We start from the raw sequence: 27,746 nt of genomic DNA, 5'->3' as shown, positions 1-27,746 counted from the left end.
TTACAGGAAAAATGTATTTTATTGTACATAAAGTTATCTGTGCACTAGTAAAAAGAATTCAGAGGACCAGTTAACATTTTAAACACTCTACTTTCATTCTTACAGATATGTTCAAGCATTATTTGTAGTAAGAGACATCTAATGTTTTCCATGTCTTTCTAACGACCTTATAGTTTGGTACTACGAATATTGATAGTTTGCGTAGGACCTGCTCATTGTAGCAGATTATTTTGACAGCAAGCACTATACAGCCAGCAGTGTAGATTCTTCTAACACACTTATTCAAAATCTAATGAACAAAGCAACTGAAGCACATGGACTAAATTGAATTTTGTACACGATTTTTAACCAATTATATAAGTTTGGTAGCTTAATCAACTATTGCATCATTTTTTACTTTAATATTTTTAATTGAAAAATTGTCCTTCACTGATAGGTTTTTTTAATACAGAAATATTTTTAAATCTATCACAAAATTTCTATTTTCTTCCTGTTTTCCGTGACAGTGTGCAAAGGAATAGTCATTGCACAAATTTATGTATGTTGCCAGAAATGCATGGCAGCACTGATATTCTCACTACTCATTTTTTATTTACTCTTTCAAAACATAGCTACAACAGATCTTCCATCCTACCACAGTTTAACAAATGAATTTTATTACAAATTAGAACATGAGAAATTAGAAGATGAGCAGTGTCTTTAATCCTTGAAAGAGGATGACAGGCAGGAGAATATTTGTTCCTTCTTTTAAAAGCTCATACACATTTTCCATTTGAATCCATTCTTCAGTGGCAAACCACAGAGAAACCTCTGTATTTTCAGAATTGATGCACCTTTCAAAACTATAATCTTTGGCTTTCAAGCTCACTATTATTTGCCTTCAGGTGCAAATTTTAAACTGTATAGGCTTCTAAAAAGAACTTTATGGCTTCAGCCCGATACTGAAAGGCTTGTAGATAAGTCATCATCACAGTGTAAATTTCTTTTCAAAATAATGTTCCTCACTCAGAGTACACTTGTGCTTATACTCGGTTCACTTGTCAAATACAAATTTGAGGTCATCAAAAGCTTCAGGGCAACTTCAGCTATTCCAAAACTCATTTTCTACCTCTATTTTGTTGGAGAAATAGGATTTCAAATGTAAAAATAATAGGAAGCTCTACAGATAAAGAAACAAAGGCATATTATGTGCATGTCTTAGTACAGCATTGCAGTGACTGCCTGTAAAGACAAAGTCAATTCAATACCGAAGCATTTTAAAATACTGACAATATCAAAAGCAGACAATGTATCTTGCTAAAGACTTTATTCTATCCAAAGCATAATTTTACAATCGACATCTTAAATACATAGGTTTAGGAACAGATGCTAATGATTTTATTTAAATGTTTCTTTTATAGCAGATGAAAATTTAAACACTCTCATTTACAGTGTCTACCGTTGATGATATGTCTGACAAGGGTAAGTGAAACCAGGCTCAGTATTCCTGTTGGCTTAGATTCCTTGGCCATATAATAGTAAGCATTTGTATTTAATTCTATTTATAAGTTCTGTGTTTTAATGAAATAGAATGACACACAAGAGAGTACTTGTTCTTCTTCTTAAGAGCTGCATTTATGTTTGAGAGGTCAGTTTGATTTTTCATCTCCAGAGATTTTTTTCTGCAGATATCGTTCCTGTTTCTAATTAGAGCTAAGTAATTAGCACTCTTTTGAAAGCGGAGACTATCTAAATACTTGGGAAAGCTTTTGCATTCCTAAAGTAAAATGGAGTTTTAATGTCGACTTTGACAGGTCCAGGAATCCACAGTCTGTCTTCTGTGACTCAAAGCCTCACATATATAGTCAAAGAAAACAGGTTTTCAAAAGAAGGTGTTTACAATTAGGCTTCTCTTGGAGATGTAAGGACAAATGGAACAATGCAAAGAAAATTAAAAAAAAAAAAAAAAAACTTGGCTGGAAACCTAAATTTGTGTGCTTTGAGTAAACTGTTAAGAAGACATTAAATTGTGTTGAAATGGAAACTAACACCACAAATACACTCATTCATAAAGATTCCTCCACATCACGCACTTGTAACAAACTGTCACCAGCTGAAACTTGCCATATACTTTTAGTCAAATTTAATGAGACCCCTTCTCCAAACTACTACTTACCACCAACTCTGCCTTCTGTATTATCTGGTTCTTTGTTTTCACCATGAGAAAACAGTACTTAAATTGCTCTTTGTGTATTTCTTCCCCTTGCATTTGCTTGTACATCTGCTGTTAGAATTGGAAGACCACTGGAACAGAGACCATCCAAGTAAGACTGTCACATATGTGACAATCCAGTGATCAGCAGTAGCCAGCATGCATTTATGACTAACCCGATCTCCTTGCATGACAAGATAACCAGAGTAGCAGATGAGAAAAAGGCTGCAGATGTTATATATCTGGATTTTAATAACGTTTTTGACACTGTTTCCCACAGCATTCTGCTCATGGCTTAGACAGGTATATGGTTTGCTAGGTGAAGAACTGGGCTGAGCAGACAGATCTAAGAGTCATTGTGAAGGGAGTTCAAACTAGTTAGCAGATCGACACCAGTGATGTTTCCCAGAGCTCAGTCCTGACACCAGTTTTGGTTACCATTTTTATCAGGGATCTGCATGGGGATTGAGTATACCCTCAGAAAGTACACAGACAGTATCAAGCTAGATAGGACTGTTGATATGTTTGAGGGTAGGAAAGCTCTGCACAAGGATCTGGGTAGGCTGAATCAATAGGCTGAGTGCAGTCACCTAAGGCTAAGTGCTGGTTTCTGAACCTGAGTCACAATAACCCCATAAATGTTACAGGCTGGGGGAAGAGTGGCTGGAAATCTGCCCAGCAAAAAAGGACCTGGAAGAGTTGGTTGGCAGCCTGTTGAACATAAGCCAACAGGCGGCCAAGAAGGCCAATGGCATTCCAGCCCGCATCAGAAATAGCATGGTCAGCAAGACTGGAGAGGTGATTGTCCCTCTGTATTTAGCGAGAGTGAGACTGCACCTTGAACACTGTGTTCATTTTGGGGTCCTTCACTACAAGAAGTTTACTGAGTTGCTCGAGCATGAGCAGAGAAGACTAATGATGTTGGCAAAGGTAGTAGAAAACATGTTATGAGAAGCAGCAGAGGGAACTTCTGGAGGTCTCTACAACTATCTGAAGGTACAAGTATGAGAAGGTAGCAGCGAGGAAGGTGTCAGTTTCTTTTCTCAGTTGACAAGTGATAGGACGTGAGAAAACAGTCTCAAGTTGTGCTAAAAGAGGTTTAGATTGGACTCTCCTCACAGAAAGAGCAGTCAACCACTGGAACAGACTGCCCAGGGAAACACTGGTATTTGAGACACTTGTGGACATGGCACAAACACTAACGACACGGTTTAGCGCTGGGGACTTGGCAGGTCAAGCTGACAGTAGAACCTGATGATCTTGAAGGTCTTTTCCAACCTACGTGATTATTTGATTAAAAGTGTTTGCAGAGCAGTTTCCATATGATGTTTTTAAATTTATGTTGTGGTACGGTATGTCTTCCAGCTATTTCATCTTACAACTTGTGTGTAAACCTCTGAATATTAAATCCAAAATATTTGCTTCCTAGTTTAATAATCACAAATTTTAATTTTACACAGTTAATGGAACTCAAAGTGCATGCTGGACCATCCAAATGGAATCTGAAGGCCTGACCCAGGCCTGTCAAAAGAGATCAGGACAATCTCATTTTTCCATCCACTAAGTTTCAAAAACAGAGAAAAAATACTGCCAGAGTAAAATAAAGAGAAGATGTATAACATCCTTGTGGGTTTCTCTCTACAATGAAGTTTAGTGGAAGGCCTTGCTTCCACATTAAAGTTAGCTAGATTCCATCAATATCAGGGAAATACAGCTCAAAACTGCTAGGCATGATACAACCTGTTTTATATCAACACACCATGTATGTACCATATTTTCTTTTTTTTTTTTTTTTGTTAAAGAAAAACACAACAACATAATCTTCTATCAATACTGATTTGGACTAATTTCATTGACTAAAGAATCATTTTCAAGGGATTTAGCTTTTAATGAACGCTTCAGTGTGTCATGAATTTTCAACAATGACGGAACATGGTATGTAACCCACTAAAAAAATAGGTAAATATAAAAACATTTTGTCATTCTATAGAAACAAAAATTTGCAAACATTAAATTGTTGTATGAAACAACTTTGTAGCTATGAACTTACTGAATGCAAAATACAAATACAGAATTTATCCTGAAAGAAATTAATATAAACTATTTAATACTATAGAAAACACACTGATTTCAATACAAAAATGTCTAGTGAATTAAAACTGTTTAACAGCAATTAGTACACACGTCAACTAGGCAGTAAAAATAACCTACCAATATGCTTCCATTTGCACAGATGTTCTTTAATTTGTCAAAAAACAAACACTGACTTTTTATTTCCTTTTATATTCTTTTGTAGATGCTACATTAAAGAAAATGTCAGCCCAGTCTCTAAGGATTTCTGAAAACAATAGATGCTTTGCTTGTTTGCTTTTCTTATTATTTCAGAGAAAGAGACAGGAAGGAGAGAAAGGGGAAAGTAATGAGGGAATGGAGGAAAGCATACAGAAAGAAAGAAGAGAAATATTTAGAATATTTAAAACAATTAGCACTACTCATTCTCACACTGTAACATCTATTTCTTCTTTGGCTGCACCCTGGAATGTACTATATCTTTCTATATTTGTGTTCTGTTGTTTTCTGCTCATATTAAAAAAGCAGCTAAAGATATAGGACAGCAACTAAACATAACAAGACTGACTGTAACTATTAGCTACCTCAGGCTTTAAAATAAAAAACATTTTAAAGATAGTCCCAAAAATATAGTTTTTAAAACATATATTGCTTATGAGTACTCAATATGAGCAAACAGTGTACAAAACAATGGCGCTGAATGGTGGAGAATGATGAAAAAACATACCTGTAACCTAAAAAATAGGATAGAAATGGAAGAGGAGTTGGCTGCTGAAGAGTGTTACTAGCAAGCCCTACAATTTTAAAAGGCAAAACTAGCCTGAATCAATTGCTTATAGATTCTGAGAGCTACTATAATACCATGGTTAGGGTTCTCCAAGGCAAAGACCCTGAAGTCAGTGAGCATGAGAGCATAAACATTATTCAGCAGAATCAATAGTTGAGAAGACTAACACAATGATGACACTTGAGCTGGGAGTCATGCAGCACTTATTCAGTGTTATTGACAGCAGCAGAGAAATATGAACCCTGTGTTTATGTAAATAAAAGAAATAATTTATAAAAAATATCTAATACATGAGGCGTTAAAATATTTTGAGGAAATATTTAAAATATTAGCCATGCAATTCCACTAAATATCTATTTTTTAAAAAAGAAAAAATACTACATTATTAAGGAAATCCACTGTAACTTAAAAAACCAACTCAGACTGCTGGTGTTTTTCAGAGCAGATTTTTCTCTGCTCCTTTACTCAAAGAACAGCAATTTATAGGTATATTGATGTTAAATCATTACAGGGCCTTTGAGAGATTGTCAAACTGCATACTTTCCTTAAATTAGTACAAGCCTATCTATTTCATTATAAATTCAATGTCTGAAATTACATCTTGGAAAAGTAAGGTTTAATGAGCCAATCCAGGATTACAGTGCTTCCTTCCCTCACAGTAAGGCCATCCGCTCACTACCTGGGGCAATACTACATCAATGGCTGATATAAAGAACCCCACCTCTGATTTTTCTGCATCCAACTGAGTTCCTTCATCACAATATTCATTCCATTCAAATACACAAAATATACTTAAAAGAAAGCACTGTATTTCTAAATGTTCAGGAACTTGCAAGAGATGGAAAGGGTATATGCAGCTAAAGATAATCCATAGCGTTTCAATGTCATTTCATTCTGAAAGAGGCTTCAAGAACTGAAAAAAAACACAAATTAAGCACTGCAACCAATTTTATGTCAACTGCAGGAAAGAACAGAAGACAAAGTTGCCAGTTACAAATAACTGATTAACATAATTGCCTTGTACTCAGCAGAAATGACCTAAAAATTGTAAATCACACTTCACAAATTTTGTGCATTTCGATTCCATACCTTTATATCAAATAAATTAAAATGAATTCAAGCCTTCTCCAGAATGCTTCTATTACTCCTACACAGTTCAAGGCATGGACAGCCCATAAGAGAATGAATTTCAATACCTGGTAAACTACACATTTTTGTGGTTTCAACCTCTGGATCAATCACTTCCAATCAGACAAATGTCTGTGATTGTTTATGATCCTCAAAACATATAACAACACTGAGTTAATTCTCAGTGCTTCTACTGGTTGTATTTTCAGATTAGGAAGGATCTGGGATTGTCTCAAACATTTTGAGAAGACACTGTCTGTTCAAAGAAGATCCTGAGATATTTTCTGTCACAGTGAGAAGAGGTTTTGCAAGCAGGTTATTAAAAACTAAAAAATCCAAGATTTTGAAATTATGAGAAACAAAATTAGAAGGAAGGATGATGAAAGAACATTTACTCCATTCCTCTTTTCCACAGAGGATATTAAACTAAACAAATCCAAAAATAACATTTAGGAATATCTTTAAAACTGCAGAGGTAATTAGTTTATGGTCAGGTAAATCATGAAATATTTCTGAAAAAGCATGAAGCAGGCGCAGAAAATTGATGGCATTATTTCCCTACATCATTCCAGTGGTCCACAAGTCATTTTCTAGCAGAAGATGGTATCACAGTGATGCAAACTCTGTCAAATTTAGTAATTCTCTTTGTAACATAGCAAGGAACATTACCCTAAACTGCACTTGAACATGTCTTCCACTTTTGTACATCAACTTTCTAGAATGTTAGTAGTGGATACACTTATTTTTTACAACAGCTTTCAAAATTCCCTAGGAAATAGTTTTGTTTTTTTCAATTCAATATAATGTGTGATCTGTTTTATGCATGTTTTTCAATATCCAGATGGTAGAGATACTGCATGACAACCAGATCATACATCCTTTTACCTCAGCAAATTGTTCCTTGAGGCAAAAATACATAATAAAAAGACATCACAAATATGTACAATGTACAAATATTGAAACCTAGGCTATGTTCATATATTCATAGCCTAGGTTTCAATACTTTCATCATCAGTACAAAACCAGAAGCTAAACTCATAGCTGATACTGGTCAAGTTTTCTGTCGTTCTTTTGGGGGAGGACAGATTCAAACTTTTTTTTAAAAAGAAATATCAGAGGTTGTAAACAGTGCTAATGAATTGCCATTATATGTAAAAAGCAATAGGTTAATCTCAATAAAATCTCATTTATGTACTTCTAACATTAAACAGTTTAATTCTCTGTAATTGGCGATCATAATCAAAATACAGATTTTGAATGCATTTCAAAATATTGAAACATCTTAATAGCAAAGAATACATAAAGTATATATGAATATAGTACTCACCAATTTTAGTCTTTGTAAAGGTATTCTGCTAGTGTCTATCGGTGTACGTTCCGTGACATTACCAAATCTGACTTCTGGAACAGCAATTGCACACATTACATGAGCCCACCTGTGAAAAGTGGCAGGTCAAGAATACTACCAAAAAAAACCCCACACAAATACAAGTGATGTTTCATTACTTGTAATTTGTTGTTTCCTTTTTACAAGGCAATCATATCCAGTCATTCGCCTTCTAAGATTTCTGAAGACTTCTCTGAAATAAGTTAACACAATTTACAATAACAACACTTCTTGTAAACATCATTTCAGACTGGCTTCTTATTGTAAAAAAAATCATTTAAATACTTTTCATCTGAAGTAGGTGTTCTATCCAGGCACACAAACACACACCAGGCTATTTTATTAATATGCAATTTTTCACCTACAGTATTTTCACAAAATCATAAAATATCTCAAGTTGAGGGACCCACAAGGAACACTGATTCCAACTCCTGGCTCCACACAGGATCACCCATGCTCCATGCCTACCACCCACTGGTGAAGAACTTTTTCCTAACATCTCCCTGACCCTCATGACAGCTCATGTCATTCCCTCGGGCCCTGTTACTGTCAGCAGAGAGCAGAGCTCAGCACTACCCCACCACTCCCAGTGAGGAGCTGCAGCTGCCATGAGGCCTCCCCTCAGCCTGCCCTGCTCTGGACTGAACAAACCCAGGGACCTCAGCCACTCCTTGCATGTCTTGCCCTCTGGACCCTTCATCTTCTCATATTGTGGTGCCCAAAACTGCACACAGTGCTCAAGGTGAAGATGCACCAGTACAGAGCAGAGTGGGACAATCCCTTCCCTCCAGTGCTGGGCCTGATGCACCCCCAGGGTACAGCCGGCCCTAGTGCTGCCAGAGCTACCAGAGCACACTGCTGATTCATATTCATGTTGCTGTCAACCAGAACCCCCAGATCCCTTTCCATGGGCTGCCTTCCAGCCTCTGACCTCCCAGTCTGTGCATATATCCAAAGTTGCTGTGACCCAGGGGTAGAATCCAGCACTTGCTCTTTCTAAATTCTAAATTAAGAATTTCTAAATTTTCTTTCTAAATTGCATATGCTTGGTGATTGCCCAGTCCTGAAATATATCAAAATCTCTCTGCAAGGGCTCTCTACCCTTGGGGGAGTCAACTCTCAATTTAGCATTGTCCACAAACTTAGTATACATTTGAGACTTGTGTTCATAAAAGACAAAAACACTGGAGAAAACTGGCCCTTATAAAAGAGTGTTGGGAGCACAATTGGTGAATGGCCACCAGCCTGATGTGACCTCATAATGTTTTGAGCTCAATAATGCTTCAAGCCCAATCTGCAAGCCAATTGTTCACTCATAACATTATGTTTTTGTCTAGATGTGTGCTCAACATTTTGTCTAGAATTATACTGATACAGTACAGAAAGCTTTCCTGAAATGCAAAAAATTCACAACGATTGGATTCCCTTGGTCAGCTAGATGAGCAACCTTATCATAAAATGAAATTAAGTCCTTTAAACAAGACTTAACCCTCACGAATCTGTGTTGGTTAGGACCAATGACAGCAGTGTCACCGTCACTGTTGGGGCAATCCCAGATTATAGTATAGAGTAGGAGAAGAACTCACTGAGGACTGCCCAGCCAAGAAAGACTTAGGAGTTCTGGGGTATGAAAAGCTGGATGTGAACCACCAGTGTGTCTCTGCAACCTGGAAGACCAATTCTATCCTCAGGTGCATCAAAAGAGGGGTGGCCAGCAGAGTGAGGGAGGCGACTGTTCCCTTCTGCTCTGCCCTTGTGAGGCCCCATCCCATGTACTCTGTACAGGTCTGCAGCCCCTAGTACAAGAAGGATGCAGAGCTGCTGGAGTGGGTCCAGAGGTGGTTGGAATCATAAAGATGATAAGGGGCTGGAGCATCTCTCTTACAAAGACAGGCTGAGGGAGCTGGGCTCAGGGAGAAGAGAAAGATAAGGGGAGACCTCACTTAGGCCTTCTAACACTTAAAGGGAGCTTATAAAAAGGAAGGAGACCAACTTTTTATAAGGTCTGAAAGAGACGGGGCAAGGGAGAATGGTTCTTAACTAAAAGGGGAGATTCAGGGTAGATGTTACGAGGAAATTTTTTACTGAGAGGATGGTGAGGCACTGACACAGGTTGCACAGAGAAGCTGTGTATGCAATGGATGCCCCATCCCTGGAAGTGTTCACGTTCAGGTTGGATACGGCCCTGGGCAACATGATCTAGCAGGTGGCAAACCTGCTCATGCCAGAGGGGTTGGAAGTAGATGATCTTTAAGGTCTCTTTCAATCCAAGCCATTCTGTAATTCTCCAGTTGTCTTTCAAGTGTTTTTCAATAATTCCCAGAAAAATATTCTCCATAATTTTACTAAGCATTGAAGTGAGACTGACAGGCCTGTAATTATGAGGGTTTTCTTTCTTACTGTTCTTGAAAACTGGTATTTTCATAATGTTTGCCAGCTTCCAATCTACTGGGACCTCTCCAGATTTCCCACACCACTGAAAAATAGCTAGAAGAGCTGATGGTGACATCAGCCAGCTCTCTGAGATGAATTCCTTCAGGCCCAAAAGACTTATATGTATCCAGCAGCAAATCTTGCACAAAGTCAGGTTGGCTGGGAGTTTATTGTTAGTTAAGTCACAATCCTATCCTCCACCTCACAGGATCTCCTGTGCACATCACTGGTGTAGAAGACAGAGGCAAAGAAGGCATTAAATGTCCCCATTTTGTCTGTGTCCTCATTTGTGACTATCATCAAGCAGTGGACCAATGTTACTTCCAGTTCTCCTTTTGCTGTCTACATACTTTAAAAGCGCATATCTACTTTTTTTTCCTTTTAATAACATTTGTTATCATTGCTGCCTGCCTGCAAAATTGCACTGTCTTAATAACAGGTGCCCTACCATCTAAGCTTTATGGGGACAGAAATGCTATAAATAAAACGTCTCTTCAATAAACCTTAAGCCTTTAAACTCTGACATCTCTCAACCTAACAGGACTTGAAATAATTACTGTGTTCATCTGAGAAGAAGGAATCTCTGCATATCGAAGGGATCTCAGAATCACAGTTGGATTTTACACTTTTTGGAGAAAACAGAATTGTAATTGGAACACACTTCTGAAAACTTTCAAAAGTTCAGAATAGGAGACAGTGCTCAAAGATGGACTGAATACTGAGTACAGGTGAGGACTAAACACTATATAGCAAGTACAGTGTGTTATGGAAACAGGAAAACAAGAAGTTAACTACTTTTACAGAGCTCTTATTTCAGAAATCTGTAACAGAAACCCAGAGGGATGTAATGCAAAACTGAAGATATCAGGTATAATTACAAAGAGGAAGACACTGCAGATCCCTGTGGTTGCTTTTTTTTTTCCTGTGAACAAATCTTATAACCTATTTCTAAAATATTTTAATTGACTTACAACAAAGACTTATCTGTTTTCAAATATGCAATCTGACAGCTCTAAATATCAGAAGGATATCATAAATTCTATTTAGATGTCATCTCCTTTTTCTCTAGTTAGAAAAAGCAGGTAGTGAGTAACTATTTAGGGGAGTTAAGAACAGAGCTAAAAGCCAGCTGAGTACTAAGTATTGGCAAATGTTGGTCAAAATCTTCATTAATACACCAACAATATTAACATTTTCTGAAGTTAAGATCTGGTCTACCAATTTCACATACAACCTTCTCCTCACCCAACTATTTACAAAATTAAAAAAAAAAATACTATGCAACCAGTTACAAATCACTGATAAATTCTGGCATGGTAAGTAGAACGATCACACTGCTGAATGATCACTTCACACTGCAGTCTGAAGGTTTAAAGAGGTTTACATGGTATTGCTAAGTTACTAAAAGAATGCAACTGGTTAAACGAAGACCCAAAATACATGAAGACTGTTCCAATACTGGGATTAAAAATAATAATACACTGCACCACTTCCCATTTTACCTATTCAGCTTACTGTCCCGGTTTCAGATGGGATACAGGAAATTTTCTTCTTAGTAGCTGTTATGGTGCTGTGTTTTGGATTTACGATGGGGATAATGTTGATAACTCCAACAGGATCAGCTCCAGAATGGAGGCAGCTGGGGGACTCCTCCCAGCGAGGCAGAACCATGGCAAAAACCACAAAGAGAGAAGCACAGGGAGAGACACGGGTTTGTCACCGCAGTTTGTGCAGGCAGGGGTCTGTACCTTGCTTGCAGGTTCACAACCACGGAAGCACTCCTGATCTCAGTCAGTATGGAGGTGGGCACTCACTTCAGGGCTAAAACCAGAGTGACCCTGTAGGAAAGTCCTCAGAGATATCTGATGCATCCATCCAGACAGAACTGGTGAGAAAGGAGACTTTGGTTCAGGCAGCTGGTTGCACTCAGTGCCTTGAACCTTTTCCTGGAGTTAAGGTAAGTACCTGCACAAGGTGTGCACAGGTGGATGATCTTATATGACAAGTGGCTGAGATGCAAGAAGCAGTTAAAAGGCTGCATAGCATCAGAGGTTGTGAGAGAGATAAAGAGGGAGACAGCTTGTTTAGTAATCATACTCCAGTAGTGGATAACACTGAGAAGGAGGAACCTTAGTGCCTGGTGATGCACCAAAGCAGGGCTCCACTTCAGCCCCCACCCTCTAGCTTCACTACCAAAAGCAGATACTAAGCTCTTGCAAATATAGACACCCATGACCAAAGCCTGCAAGGAGAAGTCATATCAACAGCTTACAGCAGACTTCATAAAAAGAAACACCGAGTGCTTGTAGCGGGTGACTCTCCCTCAAAAGGCACTGAGGGTCCCTCCAGCTGGCCTGACAGGGAGTCTTCGTAGGTTTGCTGCCTCACGGGAGCCAAGATGTGGGACACTGAAAAGAGGGTGCAACAGTTTGTCAAGAGCATGGACTGCTGTTGCTTTTTCATCTGGGCATGAATGACACTGCAAGCTGGAACATGGGCAGAATTATAAGTAAAGAATACTATAAAGCCCTAGGAGTGCAAGTGAAAAACACTGGTACCAAGGTTGTCTTCTCAGTTTTGCCAGTTGGAGGAAAGAGGGCAGCCAGAAATACACATAGAATGCACATATAAATTCCTCTCTATGTGGCTGGTGCCGGCACAAGGCTTTTGGTTTTTATGACGGTGGGAATTTCTACGAGGATTACAACATGTTATGGACAGATGGGATCCGCCTGTCAAGAAGAGGCAGGGCTATCTTTGGCAGTGGGTTGGCTAGCTTAGTGAGCTGGGCTGCAAACTGAAGGGCTTGTGGTATGGTGTTCAAAATGGCAATGCTCATGCTATTGCAACTAACTGGGGATAAGCCAGGCCAACCAGAACAGTGATGAATGTTCCTTAGCTGCCTCCCATGACATGAGCCAGATGGCCACCCACCTCAAGGGTGTGTATAGCTATGGGGGATCTTCTTGCATCCCTCTAAGGAAATCTGCATCCTCTGCTCCCTTTTCTTCTTTGAAGCGACTCTATGCCAATGCACATAGCATTACAAATAAGAGGAAGAATTATAGATTTGTGTACAGTCAGAGGGCCATGATCTTATTGAGATTATCAGACATGTTGAGATAGCTCGCATGACCAGAACACAGTCATGGATGAGTACGTATTTCTTAGGAAAGACAGACAAGCAAGGTGAGGCGGTGGAGCTGAACTTCATGTGGGAGAAAATTGGAATGTACTGACCTCTGCCAAGGGATGAATGATGAATGAGGGGAGAGCTTACGGGTGAGAACTAAGAGGAAGGCTAATACGGGTGACACATTTGGGGGTGTGTACTACAGCCCACCTCACCAGGAGGGGAAAGTTAATTAAAGTAGCTTCACAATCCCAGGCACTGGTTCTCATGGGGGACTTCAACCATCCTGATATTTGCTGGAAAAGCAACTGCTGGTCATACACAGTCCAGAAGGTTCCTGCAGTGCGTGGAAGATGAATTTCTGATACATGTGATGGAGAAGCTAACAAGGTGAGGTGTGCTGCTGGACCTTGTTCATACAAACAAGAAAGAACTGGGTGAGAACATGAAGGCTGAAGTAGCCTTGGTTACAGTGTCCATGCAATAGTGGAGTTCTGGATCTTACACAGAACAAACAAAGCAATGAGTAGGATTGCAACCCTGAACTTCAGGAGAGCCAACTTTCACCTCTTCAAGGACCAGCGTGAAGGTATCCCATGGGTTAGAGCACTGGAAATTAAGGGTATCCAAGAGAGCTGGTTGCCGTTCAAGCACCACTTTTTCCAAGCTCAAGACTGATGCACTCCCAAGGGTAAGAAATCAAGCAAAGGTGGCAAGAGATGCAGATTAATGAGCAAGAAGCTCAAGGAAAAATTCAAAGGGAAGAAGAAAGTCTACAGAATGTGGGAAAGAGGTCTGGCCAAGGCTTCTTTAAGTATATCAACAGCAGAAGGAAAATGTAGGTCTGCTGCTGAATGAGGTGGCTGCCCAGGCAACAGAGGACACTGAGAAGGCAGAGATACTGAATGCCATCTTAAATTCAGTGTTTACTGCTAAGACTGCTCCTCAGGAGTCCCAGACCCCGAAAATAAGAAAGAGAATCTGAGAAAAGGAAGACTTCCCTTTGGTGGAGGAGGATCTGGTCAGAAGTCATCTAGGCAAACTCAGTGTACACAAATCTATGGGCCACAATGGGATACCTCATCTCTATCTCTGAGAAGGTGATGGAACCAGTTTTCGGAGAGAAAATAAGATTATTAGGAATAGGCAACAGGGATTCAGCAGGGGGAAATCATGCTTGGCCAACCTAGTAGCCTTCTATGATGCCATGATCAGCTGGGCAGATGAAAAGAGAGCAGTGGATGTTGTGTTCTTTGACTTCAGCAAGGCTTCTGACACTGTCTCCCACAACATCCTTGCAGCTAAGTTTAGGAAGTGTCAGATAGATGAGTGGACAGTGAGGTAGACTGAGAACTGGCTGACTGGAAGAGCTCAGAGAGTTGTGATCAGTGGTGCAGAGACTAATGGAGGCCTTTAACTAGTGGTGTTTCCCAGGTGTTTGTATTGGGTCTGATCTTGTTCAATATGTTCATAAAAAACCTGGACAAAGGGAAAGAGTATACCCTCAGCAAGTTTGCTGATGATACCAAGCTGGGAGAAGTGGTGACACACCAGAAGGCTGTGGTGCCATTAAAGAAGATCTGGACAGGTTGGAGAGTTGGGAAGAGAAGAACTTTATGAGATTCAATATGGACAAGTGTGAAGTCTTACACCTAGGGAGGGATAACCGCATGTATCAATACAGGTTAGAGGCTGACCTGCTGAAAATGAGCTATGCAGAGAAAAACCTACGTATCCTGGTTGATCACGAGCCAGCAGTGTGCCCTTGTTGCCAAGAAGGCCAATGGTATCCTCAGATCCCATGAAGAGAGTGTGGCCAGCACGCCAGTGGAAGGTTACCCTCCCCCCTCTTCTCTACCCTGGTAAGGTCACATCTGGAGTACTGCTCCAGTTCACACTCCTCAGCTCAAGGAAGTCAGGGAACCTCTAGAGAGAATACAGCAGAGAGCTACAAAGATCATTTAGGGCCTGAAGGATCTCTCTTCTGAGGAAAGGCTGAGAGACCTGAGGCTGTTCAGCCTGGAGAAGAATGAGGGGGGATCTTATCAATGCTTATTAATACCTAATGGGTGGGAGTCAAGTAGATGTGGTTCGGCTCTTCTCAATGGTGCCCAGTGACAGAATAAGGGGTAATGGACACGGACTGGAACATACAAAGTTCTATATGAGTAAGAACATCTTTACTTCCAGGGTGACGGCACTGGGACAAGCTGCCTATAGAGGCTGTGGAATCTCCTTCTCTGGAGATATTCAAAACCCACCTGGATTCTTTCCTGTGTAACCTACTCTAGGGAATCTGCTTTAGCAGGAGGTTGAACTAGGTAATCTCCAGAATTCCCTTCTAACCCCTATGAGTCTGTGATTATACACCAATGTTTTAGTTGTTGCTAAGGAGTGCTTACACGGAGCCAGGAACTTTTCTGCTTCTTATGTTGTCCTGTCAGTGAGGAGCTGGGGATGCACAAAAAGCTGGGAGAGGATTGAACCAGGACAGCTGGCCCAAACTGACCAAAGGGATATCCCAATATCATATGATGTCATGAACTATAACACTGGAGGGAGTTGGCCAGGGGAGGGACCACTGCTGGGGAACTGCCAGGACATCTGTCAACGGGTGATAACCAATTGCATCGGAAATTACTTGTTCTGTATATTCTTGTAACATTACTTCCCTCCTCTTCTGTCCTATTTAACTGTCTTTTTCTCAGCCCATTGGTTTTCTCTGGTTTGTCCTGTTTCTCTCTCTGCTGGAGTGGCGGCGGAGAGAGCAAACAGCAGTGTGGTGCTTAGCTGTCTGATGGGTTAAACCTCAACAGTTACTTGATATATTGTACTATCATGACATTGCAAAGAAAAATATTAATGCTGTTAACAGTATGATGTCAGCAGCAATACCATTTTTGACAGTTTATGATAGAAGTGTACTTTGAAAAACACTTCAAAATCCAGAATTACTTTAATATGATTCAGATTAATTAATTTAAAATATTGTTTCTAGGAGAAGTTCAAATGTTCTGTATTAAATTCTGTAATAACAAATTTCCAGGACTAAAGAATAAAATATGCTTCACTGTTTGATAAGATTTGCTCATGCAAACAATGACAAACGAGCTCTCATTTGCTTTCTTTACACAACAACAAGCAGAATAGAATTTGAAACAAGTAAGCATGTGCAAATACTAAAATATACATTTTAGCATCTAACTATTTCACAAAATGCCAATGACACATTTCAGTGGGAGTAATTTTAATTCTGCAAAAATTCACCTTAAAGGCACACTGTCAAATAATTAAGCTTACAAATGTTCAGTATGTGGGAACAGGTTGGGAAAAAAATTAAACAAAAATGTGCAATCTCAAAGAATATATTACTTACTTCTCGTCAGTAGTTTGCTTTAACGCACCACCTCTCAAATTGCAGAGACAACATTCCTAAAAATAAAAACAGTGTAGAAACAAGTGAGCTTTATTGACTGGTTACAAAGCAGTCTCATTCAGCTGATCTTAAGTACATATAAATCGCTAACATATTTCAGTACTGGGTTACAACGTGCCACTTAGAAGCACTGCATTACCTTACAGGAAAAATAGAATATAATAATAAAAAAGTGACAATTCAAAAGAGCTGAAGAAAAATAAGTTTTTAATACTACTCTTGAACAAAGTTACAGAATCCCTTCAAAGGCAATACCAAATGAAAAAGCATTCACCTAGTACTGTGACAGAAAGGCTGGCATGAAACTTATTAAGGTAAAACACAATAAAATGATACATAATTAGTTTGATAAAAGTTAGGAAGAAACCACTGTCTCATAAGCCACTGATTCAATTCAAATAATGAAGGTGTTTGATAATAATTCTGTGTTGGATACTTTCTTTTGATAAAGACTTACTCTAACAACAAAGTACTTCCTTGCAACTAATGAATTTTCTTCGCAGTTCAAGCAGACAACATTTTGTCTTACCTACCAATACCACCGAGAACAAGTAACATATTTTCTCATACAGTACCATTTTAATGTAATTAATATTATTACAAAGGTGCAGAGAAGTGAGGTTCACTGCTTTAAACACAAGAGACCTAGGATTGAATCCCACTTATTCCAGGTTCCAGATCTCTGTAACTATTAAATCCAAAAATCTAAGGGCTTAGAATACCAATTCTTTCCAGCATTCAAAGGAGACTGAGCAGGAACACGTAGTTTCTGCATAAAAAGAAGAAAAATGGCCATAAAGGGGCTGCTCCTGTAGAACTCAGTGGGTGTTTCAGAATGTGGTGTCTGTAATTTTACGGAGACTCAATCAGCAAACAAGTCAATAGGATCATACTAAAAATCCACAGGACTTTTCCATTTGGCTGTTGGAGAGTAAGTAAAACCGATCCTTCCAAAACCAACATTTTTACTCAATCAGCTGTATAATTGTGAGGTTCTCGCACTTCATCAAATGAAATCTCCTCCTACCAAAACCAGACAGAAGCTAAATGGGGCACAACTACAGCTAATCCTACAGCACTGTACCCTCTTCCACATAGTTTCTCTTTAGATCCTTTCTAACAAATCAGCAAAGGAAAGATCTATCTCTCAGCTCCTCCTTTGATTCATTTTAAACTCCAGGAGGAAATCTTTTCTGCTATTAACATTAATCTTTATATGCAGAGCATGCCAAATATTGTAATGAGCTACTGACAAATAGAATGCTTTAGTTTTGTACGTGACAGTGGGAGAGGCAAGATGAGAACATTAAAATTAGGTGGGCAAGCTTCTCTATGACCACTTGAAAGAAACCAAATGAATGAATCAAGTAGCATAGAAAATAATACTCAAAATGGAACATTCATTCAAGAATAGGCAAATTCCTGCAGTTCTGCAGGAGTAGGAAGCTTACAGTGCAGGGGCAGAATAACATCCGCAGACTTTTGAATTCTGATTCAGTAGAAAATTTTGTGGGGAAGTACTTCTTTTTCCCCCTTCAAATTGAAAGTTCAGTAGATTATCTCTTTTTTCTTGTAATTGTTGCTGTTTGTTTTGGTTTTAATTGATGCACTTTATTGATACTTTCCATTAAAAATATGGCTTTTGTTTGGCAAAATAAAACAGGGGGTTTGCCTCTACTTCCTAAGATTTTTTTTATTCCACCCTACTTTGAAATTCAATACTAGAATGAAAACAAATCTTTCCTGCTTCTAATAGATATTTTTAAAGAAAATCTTAATCTGACAGTTTGCTGTGTAGTTTCTTAATGCAACAAGAGAAAAAAATCCATATATAAAATATATATAAAATGGTTCTACAAATAAATTAAGCTAAAATAGCTCAGAAAGATACTACAAACAAATTTCTGTTTTTCTGTCTCTTAGCCACAATATAAAGAATTTTGAATTAAACACTGCAATTCATAACTCTTATCCAGTAAGCACAGAGCTTTCACACTAGGTTAAAAAGGAAAAAAAAAACAACAATAAAAAAGAGAGAGAGTTGCTCTATGTATTCCCAGTGGCAGCTTGAAGCTTGAAAAAATTTCTTCTATGCAGGACCTGCAGGAAGTGAAATCCACCTATAGAAGTTTTCAGTGTGCAGACAGTGATGGTAGGCAATGACCAAACAGCTCATTCTGTGGTAGATATCAACTGTAAGAACTTGAAAATTTCATCAGTGTTTATAGCAAACCTGTGAGGATAGGCCCATAAGTAAAGCCTATTAGATCTTATATCATCCTTGCTTTGCAAAATATTGTCCTATATGCATGTAATATGGCTATTACTTTACCTCCAGTTTTGACATACTGCAAACAAAACTCAGGGTAAGTAGTTATTAGAAGTACTAATATTTCTAGTACAGATATGCCTGCTATGGACAGCCCCGAGATCGGACATACATTAGCATTTATGACCCCTGTCCTCATACAGAAAGAAAAAATGTTCACTGCGTGTACAATTCAGGACAAGCAACAGACTTCACTGCAGAGCCCCAGTGTAGAACACATCTTATTCACTATTACTGTGCAAATCTTTTAAGCAAGTCATTTTATGTCATATGTATTTGCATTAAATAATTTCTTATGCACACTATTTTACACTTATCTAAATTACATCTTAGTATTTTTTTAATTGGTCACCTGCTTAAAAATCTTCCTAACATTCTAGAATTATAAAAGAAAACACTTTTCCAATAGCTGCATAAACTAAGGCATTCCCACATAATTCACAAACTTTATTACACTAATGTTCGTCTTTTAGATTTTTAGTGGAAACAATGCATTTTTTTGTAACAATCATATTCACAGGTTCCGGACTGCACAGTTTTCCTTGTTTACAATTAAACAGTGAATTTTTCAACTACCATCCCGAGTCGAGTCTATGTTCCATTTCTCTGCTTCAGCCACTGCCAGAAACCACAGCAAAAGCCAATGTGAATTAACCATACTCTCTTTGGTACATACATCCAAAAGATGAAACATCTTCATTGGAACAATATGCCATTATTCAAGCATAGCTGCATACTAATTATTGTTGCATGGATGAACAGAACAACAACAACAAAGAAGCCTGTTCATACTTATTTATACATTAAAGTGAATGCACTTGGTTGTCTTTGCACGGTTTTTGCACTCTGCCAAAATTCAAAGTCATAGTGACTGCAACGCTCATAGGAAAGGCTTTCACGCATTCCATATTTTCTTATTTCATCAGCAGTAGCATTCTGTGTGAGACAGGAAGATGTTTGACACAGTAAGGAAACAGAATTCAGTCAAGCCATGGATGAGGGAAGTAAATGTCAAATAATGGTTATTCTTACGGACAACTATAAACACTGCTTCACTTGATCCTCTTTCTTGTTAAACTGCTCTCCTTTTTTCTTCTACAACCCTGTAAATTACAATGTCATCTCCAAGGAATAAAATTTATTCAGTTCAAGGAAATAAACATGTGTGGGTGGATCAAGACAGTATAAATAAAACATATAATATTCCTAATTAATTTTGTCTGACATTTTTCCAAATTCTTAAAAAAAATGTAGTGATATAGTCTCCATAATCAATCAAACAATCTTTTCCAGTCCTTTCACATCCCTGCCAGCAGCTAACCTTCCTTGCTGTCATTTAAGCTTTTTTTTCTTTTTGCTTTATGCATCACAAACATGAGAAACAGATTGTTCCTTTTGTTTTTGCCAGTTTCCATCTGCAGCTTCTTACTAAGTTAAACTATCACGAATTTTTTACTCACTATCTTCATTTGAGGTCACATTTTCTCCTCTGGAATGCAAAGAGCAAATCATCGATGACATCAGGCAGAGCAAGATTAGCAGATTTTGTGTTAATTCATTATAGCAGATCTTATTTGCATCCCACATCTCTTTGAACAACACCAACTGCATGCACCACGACCCTTAGAAATGCTTCTACACCAGTGACTGGTATGATTGCTCCACATTCCTGTGTCTGTACTCTAGCTTGAACTTCTCCCTATTCAGTTGCATCCTGCTTTCAAGAATACCTCAAGAACTGTGCAAAATCTTGTTCACTTCTACCTAGTCTTACTTTATGGGCCTCAATTAAAAAAATCCACTCTTTTCATTCAGTTAACACCACCTGCAACAAGTGGTAACTAAGAGATAATTAGCAGGTTGTAGATGTTCAGGCCAGGAAAGAAAAGACAGTGTAGAGTCTGAGAAATGCCAATAAAATTATGAGTGGGTTGGAAAAAGACTTGACTAAGTAGGCCAATACAACAACCAGGTGGTTGCTACCAAAGGACAACAGAAGGCAGATAATTCCAGACAGACAAAAAAAAGTTCTTTACAAAATGTGATTTAAGATTTTTAAGATTGCCACATGTGGACACTAGAAGTTTACATCACTTGAACAGGAAGTTCATAAAAAAATCCATCAATGACTACCTTCTACTAAGCAAGTACACAGATACTGCCCTTGCCTATGGCAGTTTCTTATTTGCATATTGTCATAGATGGGGAGAGGGCTAGGGAATGCTTGCCCAAGGTTTACATTCTTCCCAAGGTATTCACTTCTGGCCTTGCTGAAGACAGGATAATGAACTAGAACAGATTTTGTTTTAATTCATTCTATGTAACCTTCTATCTAAAGCTTTAACACATACATTTTAAAGTGTTTTAGAAAAGATACCTAGATATTAGGAAAATCCCATTTCTCATCACTAAGCACATACTTCAATATAAATTATATAAAATACAGATTTAATTTCCAAGTGTTCAGAGGACTTTTGATTCTGAAAAACAAACAGAATGCATTCACTGAACTTTATTCATATATTATCATTATATACTTCTTATGATAATTTTATTATCACAGCTTTATATAGCAGTGATTACGGAATGAATCATTTCAAACAGTCTCACTTAGATTAGGTATTAGGAAGAAATTCTTTACTGTGAGGGTGGTGAGACACTGGAACAGGCTGCCCAGTTAGGTTGTGGATGCCCCCTCCCTGGAAGCATTCAAGGCCAGGCTGGATGGGGCTTTGAGCAGCCTGGTCTAGAGGGAGGTGTCCCTGCCTTCAGCAGGGAGTTGGAACTACATGATCTTAAGGGTTCCTTCCAACCCAAACCATTCTATGATTCCATGGTAAGAATATATTTTGTGTGGTAGTCTGAAGCAATGAAGATGTTCATGTTTTCAGTACTGTAAGCAGGACACTATTTATCCAATTTACGAAACACTTGTAAATAAACTTGTTTTTTTTCTCAACTACATTCCTCTGCCTCTTTTGACTGTGATTAGTGTCTAACATTCCTAAATATTTCTACTAAGAAGTCAGCTGTTTTCATTTTTAAGAGTGTGCTGCTGAAAAAGTGTTAAAGAAATGATGACTTATTAGTCATATTTACAAGCTGGTTGGTAGAAAATCATAACTACTTAAAACAGGTGTCTAATCTTGAACTCTGCCACAGCCAAGTCACATAGATACAATTTCTATGGTTAAGGCCAAGAAACAAATTTTGTGTTCCTCAGGATGTTCTGGTAGGCTTTTTGAGAGCAACCTTTGAACAGAAAATGCCCTGTTTCATCTTCTCTAACTGCCTTGCAATGCCCAGCATCACATCTCTTAAAAGCGTTAACTCAGATGTGCATTTGGAGATGGCATTGCTGTCTCTTCACTTACCTGATGTCCCTATCTCATTTATATTGGTGTCTATAGTTTTGCAATTAAAGAGTCAGTGTTTCTATTAACACATTTGCAAATATTATTTTCAGACACTGTATACTTCTGAGTATTTTAATCTTTCCACACCACCCTAAATAGTGTCATTTCTCATCACAGCAGGCACATCTGAAGTCAAAAACATACAGAGTATGAAACGGAGAATGTTGTGTGGCTGTACATGAAACACTTCCTGCAACATTTATGACTCAGTTTTAGAAAATGCTTATAGCTGAGTGACTGTTCCCAGGCATCCAAGAAAGACTACAGATATCCTCACCTTTGAAGAGAAGTCAAAAGGACTGAAATTTTCTGCGTTTTGAATAAATAAATAAATGAATATTAAGAATCAAGGGGATAAGAGACAAAAGTGATCATATTCACTCAGAAGAATGAGACTGCAGAAATAACCGCCACACTGAGGCTAAGCATTTAGCAAACACACCAAAAAAATGGTATGACAGCATTTATACTGATAAAAATATATGCAGGATTATTCTCATTACTGTAAGACAATATATGGAAACAGTGGTAAATACAAGATTTAAGTCTAAACATCAGTAGATGAAAAACTGTTTCAAGAAAACAGCTCTACTGTGCAGAGCAGGTTATTCTGCTACTGGCTATTTCTATCTTTCTCCCTGCCTACACAATAACTTTGTATTCATCTTCCTGGAGACCAGGTGTGGTCTCTGAGGAAGCATTTATATTGGAAAGGTTGCCAGGTGTTCTCTGATTCAATTTCAGCTCCAAGGAAGGCCAGATTCAACACTGCAACTGACGAAAATCATGCTTTAATCTCCAGAGAACAGACAACTACTTGGTGAGACAAGAATACCCAAGTGAATCCAAGCACAAATACAAGCTGGGCAAAAAGTGGATATAGAAAAGCCTTGTGGAGAAGGACTTGGGGGTTCTAGTGAATGAAAAGCTGGACATGAGCCAGCAGTGTGTGTTTCAAGCCCAGAAGGCCAACAGTACCTTGGGCTGCATCAGAAGAGAGGTGGCCAGCAGGGCGAGGGAGTGATCCTCTCTACTGTGCCCTCATGAGGCCCTATTTACATGTCTGGGCCCCCAACAAACAAGGCATGGAGCTGCTGAAGCAGGTCCAGAGTAGGGCCACAAAGGTGAATCAGAGGGCTGGAGCACCTCTCCCATGAAGATGGGCTGAGGCAGCTGGTCTTGTTCAGGTTGGAGAAGAGAAAAAGATCTCATTATGGCCTTCCAGTACCTAACGGGAACTTGTGAAAATGATGTAGAGCAACTTCTTAATGGTCTGGTAATTATAGGACATAGGGGAATGCTTCCAAATTAAAAGGGAGATACAGATTAGAAGTTAGGAAAATATTCTTTGAGACCCTGGAACAGGTTACCCAGAGTAGCTGTGGATGCCCTATCCCAGGAAATGTTCAACTTCAGGCTGGATAGGGCTTTGAACAACCTGATCGGTGTAAAGTGTCCCTGCCCGTGGTAGGAGACTTGGAACTAGGAGATCTATAAAGTTCCTTTCAACTTAAGTCTAAACTATTTTATCAATCTATGAAATGCAGACATGCTCAAGGCTACCAGACTTTTTCACATGAATATCAGTGGCAAAGGTTAACTTGGTGGCCAGCAAAGAAGGAAATTTCAAGAAGCAATTCCTTACTCTGTGAGCCCGGAAGCACTGGAATAGTTTGCCCAAAGAGGCAAATGGAGTCTTCCTCCTTACGCAGATAGAGTTGCTGTGGGTTATCCTGCATTAGCACTGGGTTGAACCAGATAAGCTCCTCAGGTTCCTATCAACCTTAACCATTCTGTGATTCCGTGATCTGAATGTCTAAATGGATTTTGGGTCTGAGGTTAAAAAGATATTGTCCAGATTTAATACCCTTCAATTCATTTTCTATGACAGGGTCACAGAAACACTGTGTTTACAAACCTTCTAAAATATACTGCATCAAAGATTGTTCATTATAAGCAATGCATATCCTGGTAACAGACTAACACCAAAACCAGAAAAATAATGCTTTCCATCTCTGATTAGCATAATTAGCTAAGTAAGTTAGCAACAGCATTTGTGATTCTCCAAGTAAGTCATCTTTTTGCAGAGAAGGTTGGGAAACAGAAAGGTAGACTTACAGATAGATAGATAAAATTTAGCATTACTTTTCTAAAAAGGAAAAACTTGAGTTTTTTGCTAAAACTATTTTTTTACACTTAGCCCAGAGCTTTATGAACAACATCAAAATGCTTTAAAGCTGGGTAGGAAAATCAGTCTGAAAATTAAAACACCTTATGCCAACTCACATGTAGTGAGTTATCTTGGCAGTTATCAGGCTGTGAAAACAGGAGTTTATAATAGAAATGCTGACATTGTACCAGTGAGAAGGCCATGACTATAAAAAGACTATTCAAAATAATTATTTTTAGTGGGGTGAAACAGGGTAGTTTCTGGGCTTGAATGTAGGAAGCTCTTATGTGCTACTTTTCAAATGCCTTTCAAAAAAAGAAAAAAATCTGTCAACCAGTGTATTCTGACCAGAAAACACATACAAATCAAAAGACTGAAAATAAGCATTAGAAATATAAGCATTAGAAAGCTTAATCTGCAGAAAAATAAAAAATACACTACACTGTTTAACACTTCCCACTCAGCATAGTATCTCTGAAATACATACAGTTCTTGAAATCAGTGCCAACTGACCAGTTTAGATGCTGTATTATTTCTGTAGTACTATGCAAGGTTACTCTGTGAGAAGTTACACTTCTTCCTCAGTAGTGCTATTAATGGTGAGGTTACTATGAAGTAAGACAGTGGAGCACACTTCCTCACTTACTCTTATCCTTCTCTTTCCCGTCCCTAATCCTTTTGTCCTCTAAATAATAAAAGTACTTACGTTTATGTACTATAGCTACTAGATGACTACATCCTTGCACATTGTACACTACGTTGCATTCTCCATAATGCCAGTCATTATTCATCCTGACTTCACTAGCTTTCTTTAACTGAAGCATTTAAAATTAATGAGGCGTTTGTTCTCAATCAAGTCACTTTGAATGAATACAGTTACACTTTCAGGAGCCATGCAGATGACTTCTTTAAAATTATTTGATTTTTTCTGTTTTTTGGGGAAGATTGATTTATGGCTATTTTTGGCCATTAGCATAGATGAATTTTCTATCAGCCTTCCACTTGTCAATAATCATTATCAAACAGGACCTACTGTGTATTAAGACTGTAAAAATACATTGTCATGGTTCCAAGAGCATCCCAGAAAATGAAAAAGTTGAGATAAAGTATTGTAAAGCATGCTATTTCAGCAACTTAGAGAAGCCGCAAATGCAAGCGAACAGTATGCATCTGAATCTCAAATGCAGTTTTCCTTGGGGAATTCCACTTTATATTATCATCATAGAAAAGTCTGGCTATGAAAAATGAGTCTACTAATGCATTTTGCTGTTTCCAAATTTTAATAACATTCCTCATTGGGATTCACGTGAAGTACAATCTCATTTAGTTACTAATACAGCTAGAACTCCTATGCTGCTCTCACCCGTCATTCCTTTACAAAACCATAAGAGATAAACAAAAACCTAGTAGAATCCAAATTTTCTATAAATTTAATGTAACTGACTGAAGTTTAAGAAATTATTATTTACAAAGCTAAGAACAATGGAAAGGAACCTTCCCTGATATGAAATGAATTATGAACTCTAAATTAAGATCTGTAAAACTGTTTTCTTTCATATCATCCATTTTATTCTCCAATGCACAAAATTTTGCCTTCTCTCTGTTTTCCAGCCAATCTTCCCTTCAAGATTTAAAGCTTTACCCAGAAGAGTATTCTTAAAACAGGTCTTCCTCAGCTCAATCTCCCTCGTCTAGGAATAACTGTGACAAAAAAGTCACAATTAAAAAAAAAAACAACAAATTTCAGATACTCTGGAAGATAAGTGTTTCAGGCAACAAATATATTCTAATAATAAAATCTTCTGATTTTGTACCCTTTTCTAAAGCAATAATTGAATTTTTGTGGGTAGTCACCCAGATCTCAGTTTCACATCTTCCACAACTGCTATGCTGTTAAGGAATGCTTGCCCTGAACAAGAATTAAAACATTTTTTTCACACGAAAACTTTAAGTCAGAGCTGTCTTAGCTGGAATGCAAAATATACTCATTCTATACTCCTCCCAGTTTAAAAGGTCATGCAAATAAGTAATTTACTTTAATTACGCCTCCCTCTCCAGAGAGGCTTGTGGTGCTACACAGCAATTTAAAATACAATAGAATATCATAACAGCAGATAAAGAAAAAATATACAGATAAAAATCTGATTCATAAAAAAAACAAGAATGTAATTCAAAACTAGCATAAAACTTACAGCTGCAGGTTGGCATGACCAACATAAATGCACATTTTTAAAAGGAAAGTGGTACCTTGATCAGCAGTAGATTTGTCTTTTTTAATAAAACATTTTTAAAGAATAGTTAAAATAAAGCCACATGTATCTTAAGTACAAAGCTAAGATTAGATGACAGCTTTTAGGATAGCCTAATGTTATTAACCAAAAGAAGCAGAAGCTTGTTGTTAAAATGACAAATAGGACCCAGATAAGTATCAGTAGTTCTTCATAACACTGACGTCAGCAAGGAATTGCTTGCAAGCAAAAATACACTAATGCACTTAGGTTGTTTATCAAATTGATGATTTTTTCCTCCTTGAGAACTGTAGTCACAGTTACATAGCTTTGCAATTAATGCTGCTGCTCAAACAGGCAAAAGAGAACTACAGAAAAAAGTAACCTCAGTGTCCATTTCATTATTCTGACTTAAGGCACAATCAGCTCTTCTTCAGCTACTCCTGGCAAATGCCTTTCTATCATACTTTCAAGAGTCTTAAAAGAGTAGATTCTACAAAATCTCTACATTCCAGTATTTCACTGTTTTTAGAAAGAAAATTTTTCAAGGTGTCACGGCATTAACACAAGCTAATGTTGATGAAGTTTAAAGCTGCAACAACTTATCTTGAACCTGAACTGAAGGAATGGCAATTGATTATTTTTGTCTTTGATTTACTCTGATTATTTTGCATATGACACTACTACTTATTTCCTTTCTATTTTCTCTCAGCTATACTAAACAAGCTTAATTCTTTTCAGCCCTCCCTTATGGAATTACTGACAACTATGAGGAATGACTGAAAGAATTTTTTACCTTCTCTTTTTTTAAAGTTTTTAATTACATGTCATTATCTTCCAGCCCACTCATCTAATGAATTTTTTTTTAAGCATGTGTATTCATTGCCACACAGTTCGTCAGCTGGGCTCTCATCAAACATGAAGAGAATAAAAAGATTGTTTCATGTGTCAAGCTTTGCTCTCAGTGTAAGTTTAAACACCCTGGTCTGATGCTTCAGATTTATAGAACTGGTAACTTTGTGACTAGAGTGGTCAGTA

At 38.1% G+C, this 27,746-nt stretch overlaps 1 protein-coding gene across 7 annotated transcripts in view; it reads right to left on the bottom strand.

The window, feature by feature from the left end:
- Positions 1–27,746, bottom strand: part of KDM4C (lysine demethylase 4C) — a 304,885-nt gene that overhangs the window by 72,008 nt on the left and 205,131 nt on the right. For 6 of the 7 annotated variants that reach the window (XM_021380224.1, XM_021380223.1, XM_021380227.1 and 3 more), the window contains 2 exons: positions 16,506–16,561; positions 7,504–7,612 (listed from right to left, as the gene is read on the bottom strand). In XM_021380224.1, the coding sequence (XP_021235899.1) occupies positions 7,504–7,612; positions 16,506–16,561 (165 nt within the window). Of the gene's footprint in view, positions 1–5,645; positions 5,962–7,503; positions 7,613–16,505; positions 16,562–27,746 lie in introns of those variants that run through there. The other variant, XM_021380229.1, reaches the window with a different exon arrangement.

The sequence above is a fragment of the Numida meleagris genome, chromosome Z (assembly GCF_002078875.1).
Source record: "Numida meleagris isolate 19003 breed g44 Domestic line chromosome Z, NumMel1.0, whole genome shotgun sequence".
Lineage (NCBI taxonomy): Eukaryota > Metazoa > Chordata > Aves > Galliformes > Numididae > Numida > Numida meleagris.
Note: the sequence above shows the minus strand (reverse complement) of the source record. Positions and strands in the feature narration are given on the sequence as shown.